This window comes from Furipterus horrens, unplaced genomic scaffold (assembly GCF_987537825.1).
Source record: "Furipterus horrens unplaced genomic scaffold, mFurHor1.1.pri manual_scaffold_1, whole genome shotgun sequence".
Classification (NCBI taxonomy): Eukaryota; Metazoa; Chordata; class Mammalia; order Chiroptera; family Furipteridae; genus Furipterus; species Furipterus horrens.
In genome coordinates, this window is record NW_028327171.1 from 83,728,520 (window position 1) to 83,748,847 (window position 20,328).

Sequence of the window (20,328 nt, forward strand, 5' to 3'; positions counted from 1 at the left end):
AAGTTAAAGTTACTTCTTTAAGGACTTGCCAGACTCAGCCAATTTGGCATCTCCTATCTTCCTATTTGGCCATTTGCAAGCAAAGAAAACATATGCACATACACTACAGTTTTCTAAAAGCTTGCTGTTAAGTAATTGGTTTGAGTCCATCTTCTTTCCTCTAATCTCAATCATATTTCCTCTGCTGACTTCAGCAGTAGACCCTTCTTGGCAAGGAGAGAATTACACTTCTGTTTTCCCAACTGTGGTGGAAGGTCAAAGCTAACCACACTTTCTCCAAGTCTGAGCCATAAGAAAGTTTGCATAGGAGCAACAGAGTCTTCCTTCCCATATGCTCACAGACAAGTATTAAAATGCAAGGGGGTCCTTTTGTTTTGAATTATGGTTCCAAATGAGAGTCAGATATGCCTTCTACTACCTTCATCTGCTTGTTATTTTCTTTTTGTTAATACTCTAACATAAAAGGTTTTAAAAATTGAAATGGTTAAGGAAAGGAGGTTGGTATACTTCTTTCCTTGGACAGAGCCAGAGGGGCCAGAGGACAGGCTAGCTCTGGGCCCCTTCTAGAATTAGAAACCCATGTCTGACTGCTAACCACAGTGAAAACACAGGGTGGGTAAGAAAGATGTTTAGTGCTCCACAAAACTGAAATAGGAATCAGAAGGATTTATTTTTAACTCCAACAGAAACACTTATTACAAAGTGACCTTAGGAAAGTCACCAAACCTCATTGAAACTTACAATTTCTGCATCTCCAAAGTGATGATTACAATAATTGCCTCATTAAAGAACAATATACAAAAAGGTGATGTAAACCACATAGGAACACACCATTGTAAGGAATGATTAATATTACCTTTTTCCTCTTCTTGGTCTTGGTGGCATCTTCATTTGTTTCCTTTGGTTGTACCAAGAAACATTCCTTAGGCTATAAAAAATATAAATGAGAAAACTTTCCTCTTAGAATGATGAAGTGTCAACTAATGGTAACTATCCCAAAGTACATACTGCAATAAATATATTCTTCAGAGTATATTGGATATATTTTATAGGCAGAGAGATGCTGGAAGATCACTGTGGGCTATGATAGAGACTGGAAAATCTTTGAACAAAGGTCAGAATGTATGCGTGCACATGTGTGTTTGGAGTGGTGGTGCAGGGTCTTAAAGATTAAAGACAATAGCCACGTTTGTAAACACAGGCAGAAATAGATGTGATTGAAATGAAGATGTAATAAGAAAGTCTGACTGGTTAGACTGGCGTTTTCCACGACCTATCAGTGTGTGTGCCTATATTTTTAAGTCACTTCTTTATTATTTTGTTATTGTTCCCTTTTCTCAATAAACATAGAAAATCTGAAGTAAAATATATTTGCTTATATTTTTACAAAACCTGCAACAAATCTCTTTATCTATCTACAGTGACTACAAAATGAATGTTTCTACTGATAGTCTGAGAAATCTCGGCACCATGGAATCTTGAGTAATCAAGTTTGCCTGTTGCCTTGACCCCTGAGTACCCTATACAGTTCAGTGCTATTTTCACCACTTTTTTTTTTCCTTAATGTAGAAAAACAGGAAATCTAGACTAAGGCTTCAAGTTATAAAATAGAATGCCTCAGATTCCATACTTATTAATCATAAGCAGGAATATAAAATGTTTCCTGTGCTGGATCTTTTATGCAACATTTTCAAACAAGTTGCCAAGTAAGATATAAAATGTAAGTGAAAACTTATTCTCAATTTTTCCTTAAGTGGCCATTCCAACTAGAGAGGACTCAGTTTAAGCTGGTAAGCTACTACTAAAGCAATCTTGTCTCCATTGGCTCTGTTTAAAATGATTCAGACGAAGCTTTCTATTAAAGTTTGCAGACAGTCTGGAGAGAGAGGGAGAGGGAGAGGGAGAGGGAGAGGGGGAGAGAGAATGGTAGATAATTTCTTCAAGACATGGGGCCAGGACTGAAGTTTCTAGACTCCGTTTCAGTTACTAAAGAAGCATATTCAAAAAGTTCAAGATTAAGTAACATGGAATCTTGAAATTTTAGCTGCTTCTCAGTTAACACAAAAAATTTGCAGAGAGCAATTGCATCACAGCTAAAGAATAAAAAAGATATTGTGACCACTCTTACTTAGAAAGTTAAGCTGTCTTGTGGAGGCAGCAGATACATGCCAATTAGAAACTGGGCCAAGGCCACAGAAGCTGCCAGATGGTCCTAAGAGTCCAATTATGAACCAGGCCAACATTCAGCTCAGGTTCCTAAGGCAGAGGCCTGGATGTGATTAGCAGATCCCTCAAGGCATACTGCATATCTTGTCCTGGGTATCAAGGTTTTTGGGAAGCAGATGTAGATAGAAACTTGTTCCATTTTTTTACTTAGCAAGTAGGGTGCTCTTTAAGGTATATTCAATGTGCTGGGTTGTATCTATGGTAGGTTTACAAAGCCAGTCAACTCAACATGACACAAAACTGGAAATGAATTCAGTTATAAGGATATATGCTCTGGAAGAAAAATAAAAATGTAATTCTGAATCATGCATGGGAAAAAACAAACATGATTGATGAGTTGCTCTCGTCAAGACACAGAATTAGATTTACAAGTAGGTTAAAATTCTTAGATCATCTTAAATAAAATGCAGCATAATATTTGTTTTCTGGGAGCAGTTACCTTAGCTGGTTGAGGTAGGGTACAAATGAAGAAGCCAAGTTTATTGGGTCAATTTCCACAGTAGTGAGATGGCTTTATGAGAAAATACAAATCCATACTATTGAAAATTCCTAAACTTAATTGTCCTATGAATGCTGATATTTACTCTCAGAGAGGCTAGGTAAGAAGATGTGGAAGACACAGGCCAGACTAACTATTTCTGGAAACCAATTCCAATAGTATATGTCTTAGGTATCTGAAAAGTAATAACATTAAATGAAATATAGTGATTTTAAATATGTAGCAAAATATGTAGTTTATTTTTAAAATCTTTTATCTTAAAAAAATATTTTATTTACTCATTTTTAGAGGGAGGAGAAAGGAGGGAGAAAGAGAGGGAGAGAAACATCAATGGGTGGTTGCCTCTTGCATGCCCCCAACTGAGGACCTGGCCTGCCACCCAGGCATGTGCCCTGACTGGGAATTGAACTGACAGCCCTTTGGGTCACAGGCCAGCACTCAATCCACCGAGCCACACCAGCCAGGGTAAATCTTTTATTTTTATTGGATTTTTCCCATTACCATTTAGTCCCCTTATACCACCTCCTCCAAGCAATCATAACACTGTTGTCCACGTCCATGAGTCCTTTTTCCTTTTTGCTCACCCCCTCACCTCTCCCTCCGCAACCACTAGCTGTTATCTGCTCTCTGTGAGTCTGTCTCTGTTTTGCATGTTAACTTTGTTCATTAGGTTCTACATATGAGTGAAATCATATGGTATTTGCCTTTCTCTGACGGACTTATTTCACTTAGCATAATTATCTCCAGGTCCATCCATACTGTCATAAATTGTAACATTTTCTTATTTTTTAAGGCTGAGGAGTATTCCATTATGTACATGTCCCATAGTTGTTTTATCCACTCATCTAATGATGGACATTTGGGCTGCTTCTTTATCTTGGAAATTGTATATAATGCTGCAATGAACACAGGGGTGCTTATTTTTTTTTCAAATTAGTCTTCTGGGTTCCTTCAGATATATTCCCAGAAGTGGAATCACTGGGTCAAAAGGCAGATCCATTTTTAATTTTTTGAGGAATGTCCATACTGCCTTTCACATTGGTTGCACCAATCTGCATTCCCACAAGCAGTCTAAAAAAGTACTCCTTTCTCCACATCCTCGTCAGCACTAGTTGTTTGTTGATTTATTGATGATGGCCATTCTGACAGGTGTGAGATGGTATCTCATTGTGGTTTTATTTGCATTTTTCTGATGATTAGATATGTTGAGCATCTTTTCATATGTCTCTTGGCCATTCGTATGTCCCCCTTGGAGAAGTGACTATTCAGGTCCGTTGCCATTTTTTAATTGGGTTGTTTGTTTTTTTGGTGTTCAATTTTTTAAGTACTTTATAAATTTTGGATATTAACCCAAATGTATTGATGAATATGTTCTCCTATTCTGTGGGTTGTCTTTTTATTTTGTTGATGGTTTCCTTTGCTGTGTAATAACTATTAAGTTTGGTATACTCCCAGTTGTTTATTTTTTCTTTTGTTTCTCTTGCCTGGGGAGATATATTTGAAAAAATATTGCTATAAGCAATGTCCAATATTTTCTGCCTATGTTTTTTTCTATGATTGTCATGGTTTCAGGTCTACGTTTAAGTCTTTGATCCATTTTGAATTTATTCTCGTGTGTAGTGTAAGAAGATGGTCTAGTTTCATTTTTCTGCAGATAACTGTCCAATTTTTCCATCACCACTTATTGAATGAACTATCCTTAGTGCATTGTATATGCTTGTTTCCTCTGCTGAATATTAATTAAATATAAAGGTATGGGTTTATTTCTGACCACTCTATTCTGTTCCACTGATTTATGTGTCTGTTTTTGTGCCAGTGACATGATGATTTGATTACCATGGCCTTGTAGTATAGTTTGATATTAAGTAGGGTGATTCCTCCTACTCTGTTCTTTGTCAGGACTGCTGTTGCTATGTGGGGGCTTTTGTAGTTCCATATAAATTTTTGAAATATTTGTTCTAGTTCTGTGAAATATGTCATAGGAATCTTGACAGAAATTACACTGAATCTACAGAATGCTTGAGTAGTATGGACATTTTAATGATGTTAATCATTCCTGTCCATGAACATGGTATGTGCTTCCATTTATTTGCATCTTCTTCAATTTCTTTCTTCAGTGTCTTATAATTTTCTGAGTACAGGTCTTTCACATCCTTGGCTATGTTTATTCCTAGATATTTTATTCTTTTTGAAGCAATTATAAATGGGATTATTTTCTTAATTTCCGTTTTTGTTAGTTCATTATTAACATATAAAAATGCAACTGATTTCTGGATACTTTGTTGAATTTATTTATCAGTTCTAGTAGTTTCCTGGAATCTTTGGGGTTCTCTATGTACAGTATCATGTCATCTGCAAATAATGACAGTTTTACTTCTTCCTTTCCAACTTGAATGCCCTTTATTTCTTCTTCTTGCCTGATTACTGTGGCTAGGACTTCCAGTACTATGTTGAGTAAGAGGGGTGAAAGTGGACAGCCCTGTCTTGTTCTTGATCTTAAGGGGAATGCTTGTAGTTTTCTCCTGTTGAGTATGATGCTGGCTGTGGGTTTATCATATACGGACTTTATTATGTTTAGGTATGTTACCACTAATCACACTCTGCTCAGAGTTTTTATCATAAATAGGTGCTAGATTTTATCAAATGCCTTTTCTGCATCTATTGATATGATCATGTGGTTTTTATCCTTCATTTTGTTTATGTGGTTAATCACATTCATTGATTTGCAAATGTTGTACCAACCTTGCATTCCTGGAATAAATGCCACTTGATCATAGTGTATGATCTTTTTGAAGCATTGCTGTATTCGGTTTGCTAATATTTTGCTGAGGATTTTAGCATTTATGTTCATCAGGGATATTGGCCTATACTTTTCTTTCTTTGTAGAGTCTTTATCTGGTTTGGGGTTTAGTGTAATGCTGGACTCATAAAATGAGTTAAGGAGCCTTCCCTCCTCTTAAATTTTATGAAATCGTTTGAGAAGGAGAGGTGTTAGTTCTTTTCGGAATGTTTGGTATAATCCACCTGTGAAGCCTCTTTTTAAATTACTGTTTCAATTCCACTAGATGTAATTTATCTATTCTGATTCTATGATTCTTCCTGATTTAGTTTTGGAAGATTGTAAGTTTCTATAATTTATCCATTCTATCCATGTTGTCCAGTTTGTTGGCATATAGTTGTGCATAATATTTTCTTACAATCCTTTGTATTTCTTTAGTGTCAGTTGTTATTTCTCTTCTTTCATTTCTGAATTTATCTATTTGGGTCCTGTCTCTTTTTTTCTTATGAGTCTGTTTAAAGGGATTTGCCAATCTTGTTTATTTTTACAAAGAGCTAGCCCTTGGATTCATTGATTTCTTGTATTGTTTTTTAGACTCCATTTCATTTATTTCTGCTCTGATTCTTATTATTTCCCTCCTTCTACTCACTTTGGGCTTTGTTTGTTGTTCTTTTTCAAGTTCCTTTCATTGTAGGATTAGATGTTTATTGAGCTTTTTCTTTTCTTTTCTTTTTTTTTTTGAGATAGGCCTGTAATACCATGAATTTCCCTCTTAGGATTGCTTTCCCTGTGCCCCATAGATTTTGGGATTGTTGTGTCCTTATATTCATTTGTTTCAAGGTACCCTTTGATTTCTTTCTTGATCAAGTTGTTGACCCATTCATTGTTTAATAACATGTTATTTAGCTTCCCCGTCTTTGTGTGTTGTTCAGTGTTCTTGTGATTGATTTCTAGTTTCATAGCATTTTGCTCAGAGAAGATGCTTAATAGGATTTCATTCTTCTTAAAATATTGACACTTGTTTTGTGTCCTAATATGTGGTCTATCCTAGAAAATGTTACATGTACACTTGAATTATGTATATTTTGCTCCTTTGGGGTGAAATGCTCTGAAGAGATCACTTAAATCCATTATATCTAGTGTGTTATTTAAGGTTGCTGTCTCCTTATTTACCTTCTGTTTGGAAGAGCTATCCATTGAGTCAATGGGGTGTTAAAATCCCTGACTATGACTGTATTTCTCTCCCTTTATATCCATCAAGATTTGCTTTATATATTTAACTGTTCCTATGTTGGGTGCATATATGTTTACTAGGGTTATATCCTCTTGGATTGTTCCCTTTATCATTATGTAGTGTCCTTTATCTTACTATAGTCTTGGTTTTAAAGTCTATCTTGTCAGATATAAGTACTGTGACACCAGCTTTTTCCTTTTCTGTTTGCATAGAACATCTTTTCCCATCCATTTACTTTTGTTCTCTGTGTGTCTTTCAATCTGTGATGGGTCTGTTGGAGCCAGTATATATATGGATCCTGTTTTCTTATCCATTCAGCTACCCTATGTCTTTTGGTTGGAGCTTAAGCCATTTACATTTAAGGTGATTATTGAATAGATATGTATTTAGTGCCATTCTATTGTTAGACTGTTTTCCTCAGCTTTTTTCCTTTCTTCTCCTTCTCCTATTCCTCCTCTTTTTCAAGTAATACCTTTAACATTTGTTGCAGTGTTGATTTGGTGTTAACAAACTGCTTTAGTTTTTCTTGTCTGGGAAGCTCCTTATTTCTCCTTCAATTTTAAATGATAAGTCTTGCTGGGTAAAGTAGCCTTGGTTGTAGGTCCTTGCTTTTTATCACCTTGAATATTTGATGCCACTCCCTTCTGGTCTAAAGTGTTACTGATGAGTAATCAGATGACAGTCTAATTGGGGCTGTCTCTTGTAGGCAATTACCTGCTCTTCTCTTATGGCTTTTAGGATTCTCTCCTTGTTTTTAAACCTTGTCATTTTAATTATGATGTGTCCTGGTGTGGTCCTCTTTGGGTCCAACTTGTTTGGGGCTCTCAGAAATTCATGAACTTGTGTGTCTTTTTCCTTCACCTGATTAGGGAAGTTTTCAGTCATTATTTCTTCAAATAGGTTCTCCATCCTTGGTTCACTCTCTTTTCCTTCTGGTATTCCCACGATGTGGATGTTGTTATGTTTCACATTTTCCAAAATGTTTCTTAAGCTCTTCTTGTTTTAAAATTAATTATTATTACATTTTTTCCTGTTTTCATTGGGTATTTTTTTCTACCTTGTCTTCAGAATCACTGATTCAGTCCTCTACGTCATCTAACCTTGTGTTTATTCCTTCCAGTGTATTATTTATTTCAGATATTGCATTGTTTATTTCTGACTGGTCCTTTTTTATGGTTTCTATGTCTTTTTTTCACGCTGTTGAGTATCCTTATAATTATTACTCTAAACTCTCTATCTGATAAGTCGCTTGCTTTCATTTCATCTAGTTCTTCTGGAGAATTCTCTTGTTTTTTCATTTGGGTTCTGTTTGTCTTCTCATTTTGGTTGCTTCTTTGCATTTTCTGCCTTAGTTATTAAGCAAATCAGCTGTTAAAATAATCTGTTGTTAAACTAATTAAGCTGTAATTAGCACCACTTAAGATCCATATGGTGGGGCAGAGTAATTCCTGGAGGTGGGGCTATTGCTCAGGCTGATGCCGCTTGAAGGAGAATGCTGTGCCTCAGAAAGATGGCTTCTGCAGTATTGGGAAGGACTCAGCACATGGATCATGGTGGCTATTCCTTCAGTTCCCTCCCCAGAGCCACCAACCCCAGACTCTCCTCAAGCATCTCTAGTCTATTCGCTTTCCCTCTAACAGGGCTCGGTAAGTAGTTGCAAGTGAAATTTTGTGTGTTGGCGCCTCATGAGGCTCTCTGTGTCTCTAGCTGTCTCTTCCTGACAGACAGAAACCCTGTTGCTTTTCACAGCTGGATGTTATCTGGGGTCCTTTCTCGCTCTGGTGCTGTAGGCTGGGGAGCTCAGTTTTGGGTTTAGACACCACACTTCTCAGGGGAACCCCACGGCTGCTGAAATATCCCTCCAGAACTCCAGCTACGGTCCTTGGGAGTCCTGCCAGCCCTCTCGCGTCTCCTCTGCAATCTGTACGAGTCACGTCATGGTGAAGTGGTTTCTTCTGTTTGTCCTCAGTTATAAGGCTGAAAAGTCAGCTAGTATTCAGTTTGTTATTCATGACGATTTCTCTACAATTTAGTTGTAATTCCAGATTGGTCCTGGGAGGAGGTTAGTGTTGCTTCCACTCACTCCTCTGCCATCTTGGATCTTTCCTATGTAGTTTAAATATTAGAGAAATCACACTTCCCAAAAATATATTAAGAAAATTAAGCTTTTACGTGAAGTGATTGGGGCATATATTAAATTCCTTAAAGTGTAAAAAATCATATTGCTGCCCTGACTGGTGTGGCTCAGTTGGTGGTAAAGTGAGGGGTGCTGTTTCTATTCCCAGTCGGGGCACATGCCTGGATTGTAGGTTCAGTCCCCAGTTGAGGCATGTATGAGAGGCAACCAATTGATGTTTCTCTCTCACATAGATGTTTCCCTTCCTCTCTTTCTCTCTCTCTAAAAATAAATAAATAAATAAATCTTTAAAAAGTTATATTCTTCAATAATAATTCTTCTGAGCCCTGGCTGGGGTAGCTTAGTTTTGTTGGTTAGAGCTTTGTCCCAATACTGCAAGCTATGTCTTCAGTCCCCTGTCAAGGCACATACAAGAATCAACCAATGAATGCATAAATAAGTGCAACAACAAATTGATATCTTTCTCTCAAACCAATAACAATAAAAATCCTTCTGATTAAATATAGCAAATCAAATGCAAAATAGCAATATACTGAAAAAAGAAAAGTTGAAAGGTACAAGCCTATAAGAACCAAGAAACAAGAAGAGATAACAATAGTGGAGAGATTTCAATAACTTTTTGGAAAATAGAAAGCGAAAAAGACTGGATGGAAGTGATTTAACAGAAAGAGAAAGCTAGCACCTGGGTTTTTGGAGAGATGGAAGCTAAAAATAAGTGAGTCTGTTTGACCTTTTGGACTCTGAATAGGTTTAGTAGTTGGAGGTACAAGGTGCTATACAGAACGAAGTGTTTTTAAAAAAGACGTTGTTTGAAGGTTTATGTTTAGAAAGATTAGCCTCCTTCAAAACCTCCCGCCGAGCTGTATCTCCTGCCCAGGCAGCCAAGCAACCCTCTTATTACTGCTTCCTCTTGTCTGTTCTTCCCGGCAGCAGACTGGAGGTCTGTTCTCTGGAAAGGACCAGAGGACCAAGAAGTCTGGCACAGGGAAGATAAGACAGAGGCTGAGGCTCACTTCCTTTTCCTCTCCCTCTTTTAGAAGGTATCAAGCCAGGCTTATATATTACAGCCAGCAGACCACTAAATTCTTCTCTGGATAAATGAAATGGCTTAAGAGAAATGCCACAAGAAAGTGACATCAGGGGGTATTATACAAAAATATCTAACTTGTTATCCTATCACCCTAATCAACAAGCTTTACTATGTATCCAAACTTGTGACTTTGCATTGTATATTCATATTCTCATTTTATTATTTAATAATATTAAAATTAAATTTGGTTAAAAAGAAGAAGAAGAAGAAAAAACATGAAACACTGATTCGAATGATTATATGTGCCCCTATGTTCATGGCAGCGTTATTTACAATAGTTAAGATTCAGAAGCAGCCCAAGTGTCCATCAGTAGATGAGTAGATAAAACAGCTATGGGACATTTACACAGTGGAATGCTTGGCGATAAAAAAGAAGGAAATCTTTCCCTTTGCAACAACATGGATGGACCTGGAGAGCATTATGCTAAGTGAAATAAGCCAGGCAGAGAAAGACAAACACCATATGATTTCACTTATATGTGGAATCTAATGAACAAAATAAACTAACAAACAAAATAGAAACAGACTCATAGATACAGAGAATAGTGACAACTGTCAGAGGGAAGTTGGGGGGCTGGGTGAAAAAGGTGGAGGGATCAAGCAATAATAAAAAAACCTCATAGGCACAGACAACAGTATGGTGGTCACCAGAAGAAAAGGAGGGTGGGGGAGGTAGAAGAAGGTAAAGGATAAACGGTGATGAAAGGAGACTTGACTTTGGGTGGTGAACACACAATATACAGATGATGTATTATTGAATTGTACATTTGAAACCTATATAATTTTATTAACCAATATAACCTAATAAATTCAATAAAATTAAAAAAAAAACCCACTGTTAAAAAATAAAAAAAAGAGCCGCTACACATCAACATTGTGCTGAATAAAAGAAGCCTTGAACAAAGGCCATATCCTATCTACTTTCATATTCATGAAATTCTACAACAGGACACAATGACTGGGGGGTGGGGGTGGGGCATAGTCAGTACAGTGGCTGCCTCTGGGACAAGAAGTTAGGAATGGTGACTGACTGGGAGGTGGCCTGAAAGGGTTCTGGGGTGAGAGCGACGTTCATTACCTTGTAGGGGTTTGTGTTAAGGAACTGCATAAATTTGACAAAACTCATTGAATGGGAAACTTGACATTTGTGCATTTTATTGTATGTTATATTTACCTCAAAAGGAGACAAAAATCTTTATATATTGAAATTTGTTAATGATATGCATGAAGTGTCTGGTTTTGCAGATTTCTGAAATTTGAGGACACTGAGGGTAAGGACTTAGAGAAAATGAGGAAAGTATTGCTGAAAACTTAAGAAGACAGAATCTTTGTTATGTAGTGGTAGAAAGTTTAGCAATACTGGTGTCTACGCCTGCATGAAAAGTAGTAAATGTCTCAAATGCTATGGGTTATCTTATGAAGAAGATTCAAATATTGTTGAAGTTGTCACCTGACTGCTTCTTGTGGCTTAGACTAAAAATGCAAAAGGAGGGAGTTCAATTGGGAGAGGGATTATCAAGGAAGTCAAGGCTATGGCTATAAATCCATTTGTTAAGACCTCAGAGTACTATTTTGCCACATAAGAGCTCTGTAAAGAAATTAAAGGTTTGCCTCACAGATTTCCTCAAACATGTCTCTAGGAAGCTTAAGGGGTTCTGTTCCTCAGTTGCCTTGGCAGGTAGAGAGGAGTTTATCTGGAAAAGATTTGCGGTTGTGCCAGGGGCAATGTTGTAAGGCAACCCTGTGGAGAGAGGCTCACATGGTGAGGGATGGAGGTCTGCATACAATGCGGGTGAGCTGCCCAGTCCCAGTGCACAACCTGACTGGTACCTAATGAGAGATGCAGCATCAGAGGAACCAGGCTAAGTCATGTCTGTGAGGCAACAGCAACTATGAGGTAAAGAACTTTTTATGTTTTAAGCTACTAACTTTTGGATCAATTTGTTATACAATAATCCCCCACCCCTCGTCGGCAGCCGTCCGTCTCGAGAGACGATGGTGTAGCTTCTTAAGAGTCTATCTGCACCGCCGAGAATGGCTGTGCAGTCCGACTCGGGAGTGACACGGTATCTGTCTCCTCCCGTGTTGAATCGACATCTTGCGATGACGCTGGAGTGTCCTCTCCAGTGAAGCTGAAGCTACAGAGCCTGGGCAGGGTGATATGGAGGGTCTGCTGTTGCCCATGCAGCAGACCCCCCCTCTCTTCGCAGCTGAAGGGTCCAAGGGAAAGACGGAGTCAATACAGCTTGGCTTCAGGTGCGCCGCAGGAGTTGCCGGTGTTGACTACAACGTCAAACCGCCTTAGGGACTCCGGCTCCGGATTTTCTGTCGGGGTTTACTCCCTTAGCCTTTCCCCTGAAGAGGTATGCCGCAAGGCAGCGGAGGTTTTTTGGAGTCAGAGTTTTCCTTCTCTGATGTGCCCTGACTGGAAGATCGAACCAGCGACACTTAGCTCGCAGGCCGACGCTCAATCCACTGAGCCAAACCAGCCAGGGCTTATACAATAATACATTGATATAAAAAGGGACAGAACTGAAACACTAGCATGGAAAGGAACAAGGTAAATAAGAGTGCGGATAGGACATAGTCTTTTCACTAAAAATTATCAAGTGTTATCTTAAAGAGTGGGAGAGATAGAAAGTGATCAATGCTGAAATAGAAGATAGTAAGAAAATACAACAGTAGAGAAAGGTGTGTAAGGAAGAAAAGGGATAAGTACTCTTGCTGAAGATTCCTTTATAAACCAAGAATATAAACAAAAAGGCTAGCTTATGAAAAAAGTAGTCCAGTGCGGTCTCTGAGGCGGAAAGGATGGGTCATGGAACCATGAAAGGATACTGACATCATGGAGGCATCAATGAAAAGTCATGAAATCCCTCCGAAGAGATTATATTCCTTAAGGGAACCATAATTACAAAGTCACTAGGGTTGGCTCTGAAATGACTGATGTTGAGGAAGGAAGAGGGTGATGCAATCTCTAGGAGTAGAAGAATTCATCATTTATTTTGGAAGCAGTATCTGGAAAAACAAGAACTGTTGGCAAATCTTTATACTTACATTATTAAGGAGGCCAAGGATGATTATTTAGATGTGAAATGGTTGCTAGAGATGATGTAGTTGCATGGGTAAAAAAAAATTATAAAGTTATAAATCTGGGGCTTGAAATGTTGGACAGATGAGAGGTGTGGACTCAGTAATATAATGAAAATGTGAGGCCAGCTATGGCATAGGAGGGAACACTGTCTAACTTGACAGATACTCTCACCTGGTGAAATTAAAGCCTAAGTGTGTATTACAACTGGCAGCATAATGCCAGGCAGCTCCTATGCAAGCATAAAAGAAAAAACAACAAAACCCAAAATATAAAGAACGGCAAAGCAACTAAGTTAATTTTAAAAAATTGAAAATTTAAATAGAGCATGAGATATATTTTTTGTGATCCAGGAAAAAAACGTAATTGCTATTAAACAATCCACCAAGAGTCAATTGCCTGGCACTGAGCTAGGTACTGTAGTGGACACAAAAAACCCTGGCCTCCTTGGTGCTTCCTTACTAGTTAAACATGCAAGCTCTTTGTGCATAAATATTTTGAGGAAGATTCAAGAAAGGGCAATCTGTCTGACATGAAGGTCATCCTTGGGAGTGGTAAGAGGAAGCCCAGAGGGAGAAGACAGGGAGCCCAGAGAGGAGCCAAAGTGCAGTCAGGGTAGAGGAAGAGACACCCCAGCTCTGAATGTTCAGGTGGGGAAACTTTCAAGGAGCTGGATAGAGGAGGGACCTTGGATCTCCAGGGTCCAAAAGACCTCTGCAGGCAGTAGTAACAGGGAGCTGATGACTCACAAGTTGGGACACAGAGGGCTGTGATGGAAAGGGTGGTGAGAAATGTGGAATATGGCTCTAGTCACTCATTCCTTCATTTCACAAATAATTAGTGCCAGTTCGGAGCAAGGTTCTGTGCTAGGTGCTGTGGAGATGCAGATAAACTCTTTTCTCGAGATGGAGAGCCAGGTGGGGGAGGCCAGGGGGCTAGAAGGTTAACACTCATGAGGCAGAGGGGCACAGGAGAGTCCCTTGTAAATTCTCTGGCAAGGGAAGTGAGACGAGGCATGAAGGAAAGGGTTAGGGAATTTTGTCTCCTTAGGACTTGAATTCTTTAAAGCAATTTGATAGTGAAAAAAATTAGAGCCAAAGGAAGATAGATAAAATGGGCCATAAAATAAAACTTTGTAAAAAAATTTTTTTTGGCCGAAAATAGCAATGGCATGTAATCAACGAAGCACATGAGGACCTGGCGAATCCAATGTTTCAAAGTTGAAAGAGAAAGAGCAGGTGAAAAGGGAAGTGGAAGTAGCAGCATCTTTAGTGCCTGGCTCATAGCTACACAAGTGGGCCATGATGTCCAGAATCCATCTCTCTGAACTTCATGTAATTTGTCAAATGGGATACCCTGTACTTCACAGGGCAGCTGTGAGGATTATGTGAGTCACAGTGCCTTGCACATTGCCTGTATTAAGTGCTCAGTGAATGGCCTTTATTGTTGAAAACTGGGTGGCTGAAAGATAGGTAAATACTCACAGAAATGAAGAACATATTTAACTTTTCCTCTCCTATTTTGTCCTCTTTTTCCTATGGTTTCCTGACATTTATCTTAATGTGACATTGTGAGAAAAGAAAAGCCCAAGAAGTAGAAGCTAAAAACAGGAAATTTAGCAACGCAGATGGCTCCACCAATGAAAAGATGGGAAAGATGCAGTCTTGGCCAAGATTACTAATGCAAACTTCTTTCAGTGATGAGTCCAGAAAATGTGAGCAGCAAGCAAGAAGAATATTAAAGAAGAAAGTAATGAAAAAGAAAGCCAATGAGGTATGAAGAAAACTATATGGAAATAAGTTCTGCAGGTAGGTCATGAGTATGGCATGGTCAGTGGGATGTTAAGGTAAAAATTAAACACCTCCTTGCTGAAATCTAAGGGTGTTGACCTGTAGGTCTTTGAAAGAATGGTTAAAACTAAAACTGATATAGGTCCTTGAGCACAAAATTTAATGGCTGGAGAGAAAACCAAGATGACTACATACAAAATATCTTTCTTCCTTCCCCTTCCCACAAAGAAAAAATAATGAACAAAAGACTTAAAATATGTATTTCACTATAATCATTAGCACTTCAGTGTTTACTCTTTGCCAACCATTACTGAAAGCACTTTACGAGTATTAATCATTTAGTACCCATTACAAGTTTGTGAGGCAAATACAGTTACTATTATCATTTTACCGGTAAGGAGACTGAGGCACAGAGTTTAACTTCTTTAAGGTCTCACATCTTGTAGGTAGGTAACCACTATGCTACCTGCTTCAGAAACTGGTCACAGACTTTGGGTAGTATCACCCTCTAATGGAAAGAGTTTAGGGTCACTTACTATAAGGTCATAAATCATTATTACAAAGATGATAACTTTGGATTGGCAGGAGATAGTCTTTTAGAAATCAAACATGGGGAGTTTCTGGTCAAGATGGCAGTGTAAATAAATATAATACTGGCATCCTCCCACAACAACATCAAAATATGACTAAACTACAGAACAACCATCATTCAGAACTGCTCAAAATCTAGCTGAACAGAAGTCCAACAGGACTAAAGACATAAAGAAGAAGTCACTGAGACTGAAAGGAGGGGCAGAGATGCCAACAGGCTGGTCCCATACCCATGTGAGGCAGTTAAAAATTGGGAGGGATATCTTGGCTGCAGACATCCCTGAGAAGCCAGGGGCCCCAGCCCCACACCTGAACCCCCAGCCCAGGATTTCAGTGCTAGGAAGAAAAGTCCCCATAATTTCTGGCTGTAAAATCCAGTGGGGATTGTAGCTGAGTATGACAGAAGGTTTCTGGAGTCCCGGGCAGTTCTCCTTACAGGGCCCCAGCATGGACTTACTCAGACTTACTAGCTCTGAGCTCCAGTGCAAGGGGAAGCAGCTTGAAAGGTGCTAGGACATATGGCAAGGAGCTGAATTGTCTGGCTTCAGGACAAGAGCTGAAAGGGTAGCTTTCTTTCAGATAGAAGTGTGGGTAGAAGCCATAGTTCCTTTGCTGAGCCCTCCCTACACAGGGCCTGCAGGTGAGCACCATATCTGAGTCTCCATCAACCTCGCTAACATTGTTGCCTGTCCTGGTGATTCCCTGAGACCCCATCCCACCCAATGTTTGAGCCCACCCAAGCTGTTTCCAGTGGCTTTTCCATGTTTTGGCTCATGTTGCTGACTTTTCTAAAACTTCTCAAATAAGCAGCATCTAGCCTCTGTGTACTCTGTACCTCTTGCTATTTTAAATAGCTCCAGGCCTAGCGCTAGTGGCAGCCAGCCTTGGTTTGCAGCGTGGCCTCACCTAGGTACCTCCAAGCTCAACCTGTAGCAGCCACCTGCAGATTGCTTTGTAGCTCATGCCAGGTGGCCCCTGGAAGGGTACAGGTAGCAGCTGACCTTGGCCTGCAACTCCCAGGAGGTCCCAGAGTCAGGGCACCCAGTGGACATCTTCAGACCATGCCAAAGCACTACACAACCACTCCCATGAGAGACACACCCAAGGAGTGAACTTGGTGGGGCACCTGAGTCCTGCTAAAGTGAGTTCTGCTCTGTGGGCTTAGCTCCTGCACAGCAGATCCTCCACGGCATTCTCATCCAGTCCTCATAGCCCATCAGCCTGGTAGTAAATTCCTCCCATTGTTGTGCCAACAGAAATCAAAGCTCAACTACAACAGGATGCACATAGCCCACATGGGGAGCACATTTGGAATGCCCATCTCAGGTGACTGGAGAGGTTGTGCCACTGGGCCCTATAGGACACCTAGTACATAAGGCCACTCAACCAAGACTAGGAAATGTAGTAACTCTAAATAATACTTAGAAATAAACACAGTGAGGCAGCCAAAATGAGGAGACAAAGAAACATGTCCCAATGAAAGAACAGGACAAAACTCCAGAAAAAGAACTAAACATAATAGAGAAAAGCAATCTAACAGATGCAGAGTTCAAAAGACTGGTTATAAGAATTCTCAATGACCTCAGGGTAAGAGTAAAGGAACTCAGTGAGAACTTCAACAAAGAAATAGCAAACATAAAAATGGAGATAGAAAACATAAAAAAGAACCAGTCAGAAATGAAGAACACACTAACTGAAATAAAGAATACATTATGGGGAATCAACAGTAGAGTAGATGAAGCAGAGGATCAAATCAATGATTTGGAAAATAAGGAAGTAGAAAACACCCAACTAGAACAGCAAAAAGAAAGAAGAATTAAAAAATGAAGATAATGTAAGGACTATCCAGGATAACTTCAAGTGTACCAACATTTGCATCATGGGGGTGCTGGAAGGAGAATAGAGAGAGAGAAAGAAATATAATAGAAAACCTACTTACAAAAAATTACAGAAAACCTCCCTAACCTGGTGAAGGAAATAAACATACTATAAGTCCAGGAAGAACAGAGTCCCAAACAAGATGAACCCAAAGAGGACCACACCAAGAAACATCATAATTAAAATGCCAAAGGTTAAAGACAAAGAGTGAATCTTATAAGCAGCAGAAAAAAAGCAGTTACCTACAATGGCATTCCCATAAGACTGTCAGCTGAATTCTCAACAGAAACTTTGCAGGCCAGAAAAGTATTAGCAAAAAGTATTCAAAGTGATGAAAAGTAAGGACCTATAACCAAGATTACTCTATTGAGCAAAGCTATTATTTAGAGTGGAAGGACAGATAAAGAGCTTCCTAGTCAAGAAAAAGCCAAAGGAGTTCTTCATTACCAAATTAGTATTACATGCAAATGTTAAAGGGTCTTATTTAAGAAGAAGATAAAAGATAAAGAATATGAACAATAAAATGGTGATAAATACCTATCAACAATTACTTTAAATGCAAATGGGTTAAATGCTCCAATCAAAAGACATGGTGGTGCCCTGGCCTGGTGGTTCAGTTGGTTGAAATGTCACCCTGTACACCAAAAGGTTCCAGGTTCCAATTCTGGTCAGGGCACATACCTAGTTTGCGGGTTTGATCCCTGGTCAGGGCGCATATGGGAGGGAACTGATCTATGTTTCTCTCTCACACTGATGTCTCTCTCTCCCTCTCTGTCTAAAATCAATGGACATATCCTCAGTTGAGTATTTAAAATAAAAAGATATATGGTGATTGAATGCATAACAAAACAAGACTCTTACGAAAGTGTTGTCTACAACAGACTCCCTTTAGAGAGAAAGACACACAGACTGAAAGTAATGGATAGAAAAATGATATTTTATGAAAACTTAACCAAATAAACAAAGCTGGGGTAGCAATACTTATACAAGACAAAACAGACTTTAAAACAAAGGCTATAACAAGAGACAAAGAGGACCCAGCAATTCCACTTCTGGGCATTTATCCAAAGAAATCTAAAACACTAAATCAAAAAGACATATACATCTATATGTTTTCTGAAGCATTATTTACAATAGCCGAGATATGGAAGCAATCTAAGTGTCTATCTATTGATGAGAGGATAAGTAGTGGTGCATATATACAATGGAATATGACTCAGCCATAAAAGAGAATGAAATCTTGCCATCTGCAACAACATGATGGACCTAGAGGGTACTTTGCTGAGTGAAGTAAGCCAGAGAAAGACAAATACCACATGATTTCCCTTATATGTGGAGTCTAAAAAGCAAAATAAACAAACAAGCTGAACAGAAACAGACTCACAGATACAGAGAACATTCTGATGGTTCCCAGATGGGAGTGGTGTTAGGGAACTAGGTGAAAAAGGTGAAGGGATTAAGTACAAATTAGTAGTTACAGAATAATTATGGGATGTAAAGTACAGCATAGGGAATATAGTCAATAATATTGTAATAACTATATATAATGTCAGATGGATACTAGATTTATTGGAGCGATCACTTTGTAAGTTATATAAACTTAATGTCTAATCATGGGCTTGTACACCTCAAACTAATATAATATTGTATGTCAACTGTAATTTAAAAATAAGAAAGTTAAAAACAAACTAAAATTTACAGAAAAAAATCACAGTGGCAATCAGTCCAGGTTTGAGGGACACATGTGGAAAAGCTGCAAATGGATGTGAATGGGCGGTAGGAAGATTAAAAAGAAATGAAAATCATAGGTCCAGGAAATAAAATTTATCAAATGGCCACTTGAGGTTCTGTGAAGGCGGCAAATCCTATGATAAGAATTCATACAATGGAGACTTCCGGCCAAGATGGAGGCGTAGACAGACATGCTGCATCTCCTTCCACAACTAAGAAGGAATAAAACGACCTCAAAACTAGAAAAAACCAGAAGTTCCAGAAAATCAAAGTGCATGGAAGTCCAGAAAACAAAGATATAAGGAAGAAATACTCATCCAGACAGGTAGGAGGGGCAGAGCCGGGGCAGAGAGGACTTGGTGTGGTGGCAGCAGCAAGGGAACAGCAGCAGGCTGGCAGAAAGCGCAGTTACACATTTTAAAAAGTCAGGAGGACACCTGAGGAGCCTTCCCAGCTCCTCACTAGACTGTGAAGCTCAGCACCAGGGAAAATTTTCCCAGCACCAGGGAAAATCAAGCCTCATTGCTTTTGACTGTGCAAACGAGTGGGGGTTGGGACGGAGGCAGAAAATGCCTGTCCTCAGCAGAGTCTGCTTGTTTAAAGGGCCTAGAACATCCGCAGACTCACCCACTCTGGGAACAACGGTGAGGGCAACAGCTAGAGGGGCCCCAGTCTGGTGTGAAGGTAGGAGAAGTGCCTGGAAAAGAGGCGAGTGCTGGGCAAGTGGAATTGTTTCCTCTCAGACCCCTCCCCCGCATACAGCGCTACAACGTGGTGAAACAGGTCACCCATTACTGACGAATACCTAAAGCTCTGCCCCTTACAACGTAGTAGGAGTGACAGCTCTTCCTGGGACACGGAAGCAAACAAAGACAGGAGAGTTCCAGCCAAGAAAGAGGCCTAGACTGACACGCTCCGTCTCCCTCCACAACTAAGAAGGAATACAACTACCGCAAAACCAGAAATAACCAGAAGTTCCAGAAAATAAATGGAAGTCCAATGTATGAAGTTATAAAGAGGTGGTGCTTGTCTGAACAGGTAGGAGGGGCGAAGCTGGGGAGGAGAGTTCAGGCTCTGCTGTCCATGGCAGCAGCAGCGACGGTGGCAGGACAGTGGTAAGCACAGACACCCGTATTTAGGGGGAGGTGAGAAGTGCCTGGGTAGCACGCCCGGCTGCAGACCAGACCCGTCAGCTTGCAATTCCAAAGCCGGGGAAGGCAGACCCTCATTGCCTTGGACTGTGAGGCCTGAAGGGGGTGGGGATGGAGGAGGAGGCTCCTGG

The 20,328-nt window shown here is 39.5% G+C and overlaps 1 protein-coding gene across 2 annotated transcripts in view; it reads right to left on the reverse strand.

Moving 5' to 3' along the window:
- The window catches only part of CMSS1 (cms1 ribosomal small subunit homolog), a 389,163-nt gene that overhangs the window by 16,515 nt on the left and 352,320 nt on the right, over positions 1-20,328 (reverse strand). For both annotated transcript variants that reach the window (XM_090276096.1, XM_090276097.1), the window contains exon 3: positions 857-928. In XM_090276096.1, the coding sequence (XP_090132222.1) occupies positions 857-928 (72 nt within the window). The remainder of the gene's footprint in view (positions 1-856; positions 929-20,328) is intronic.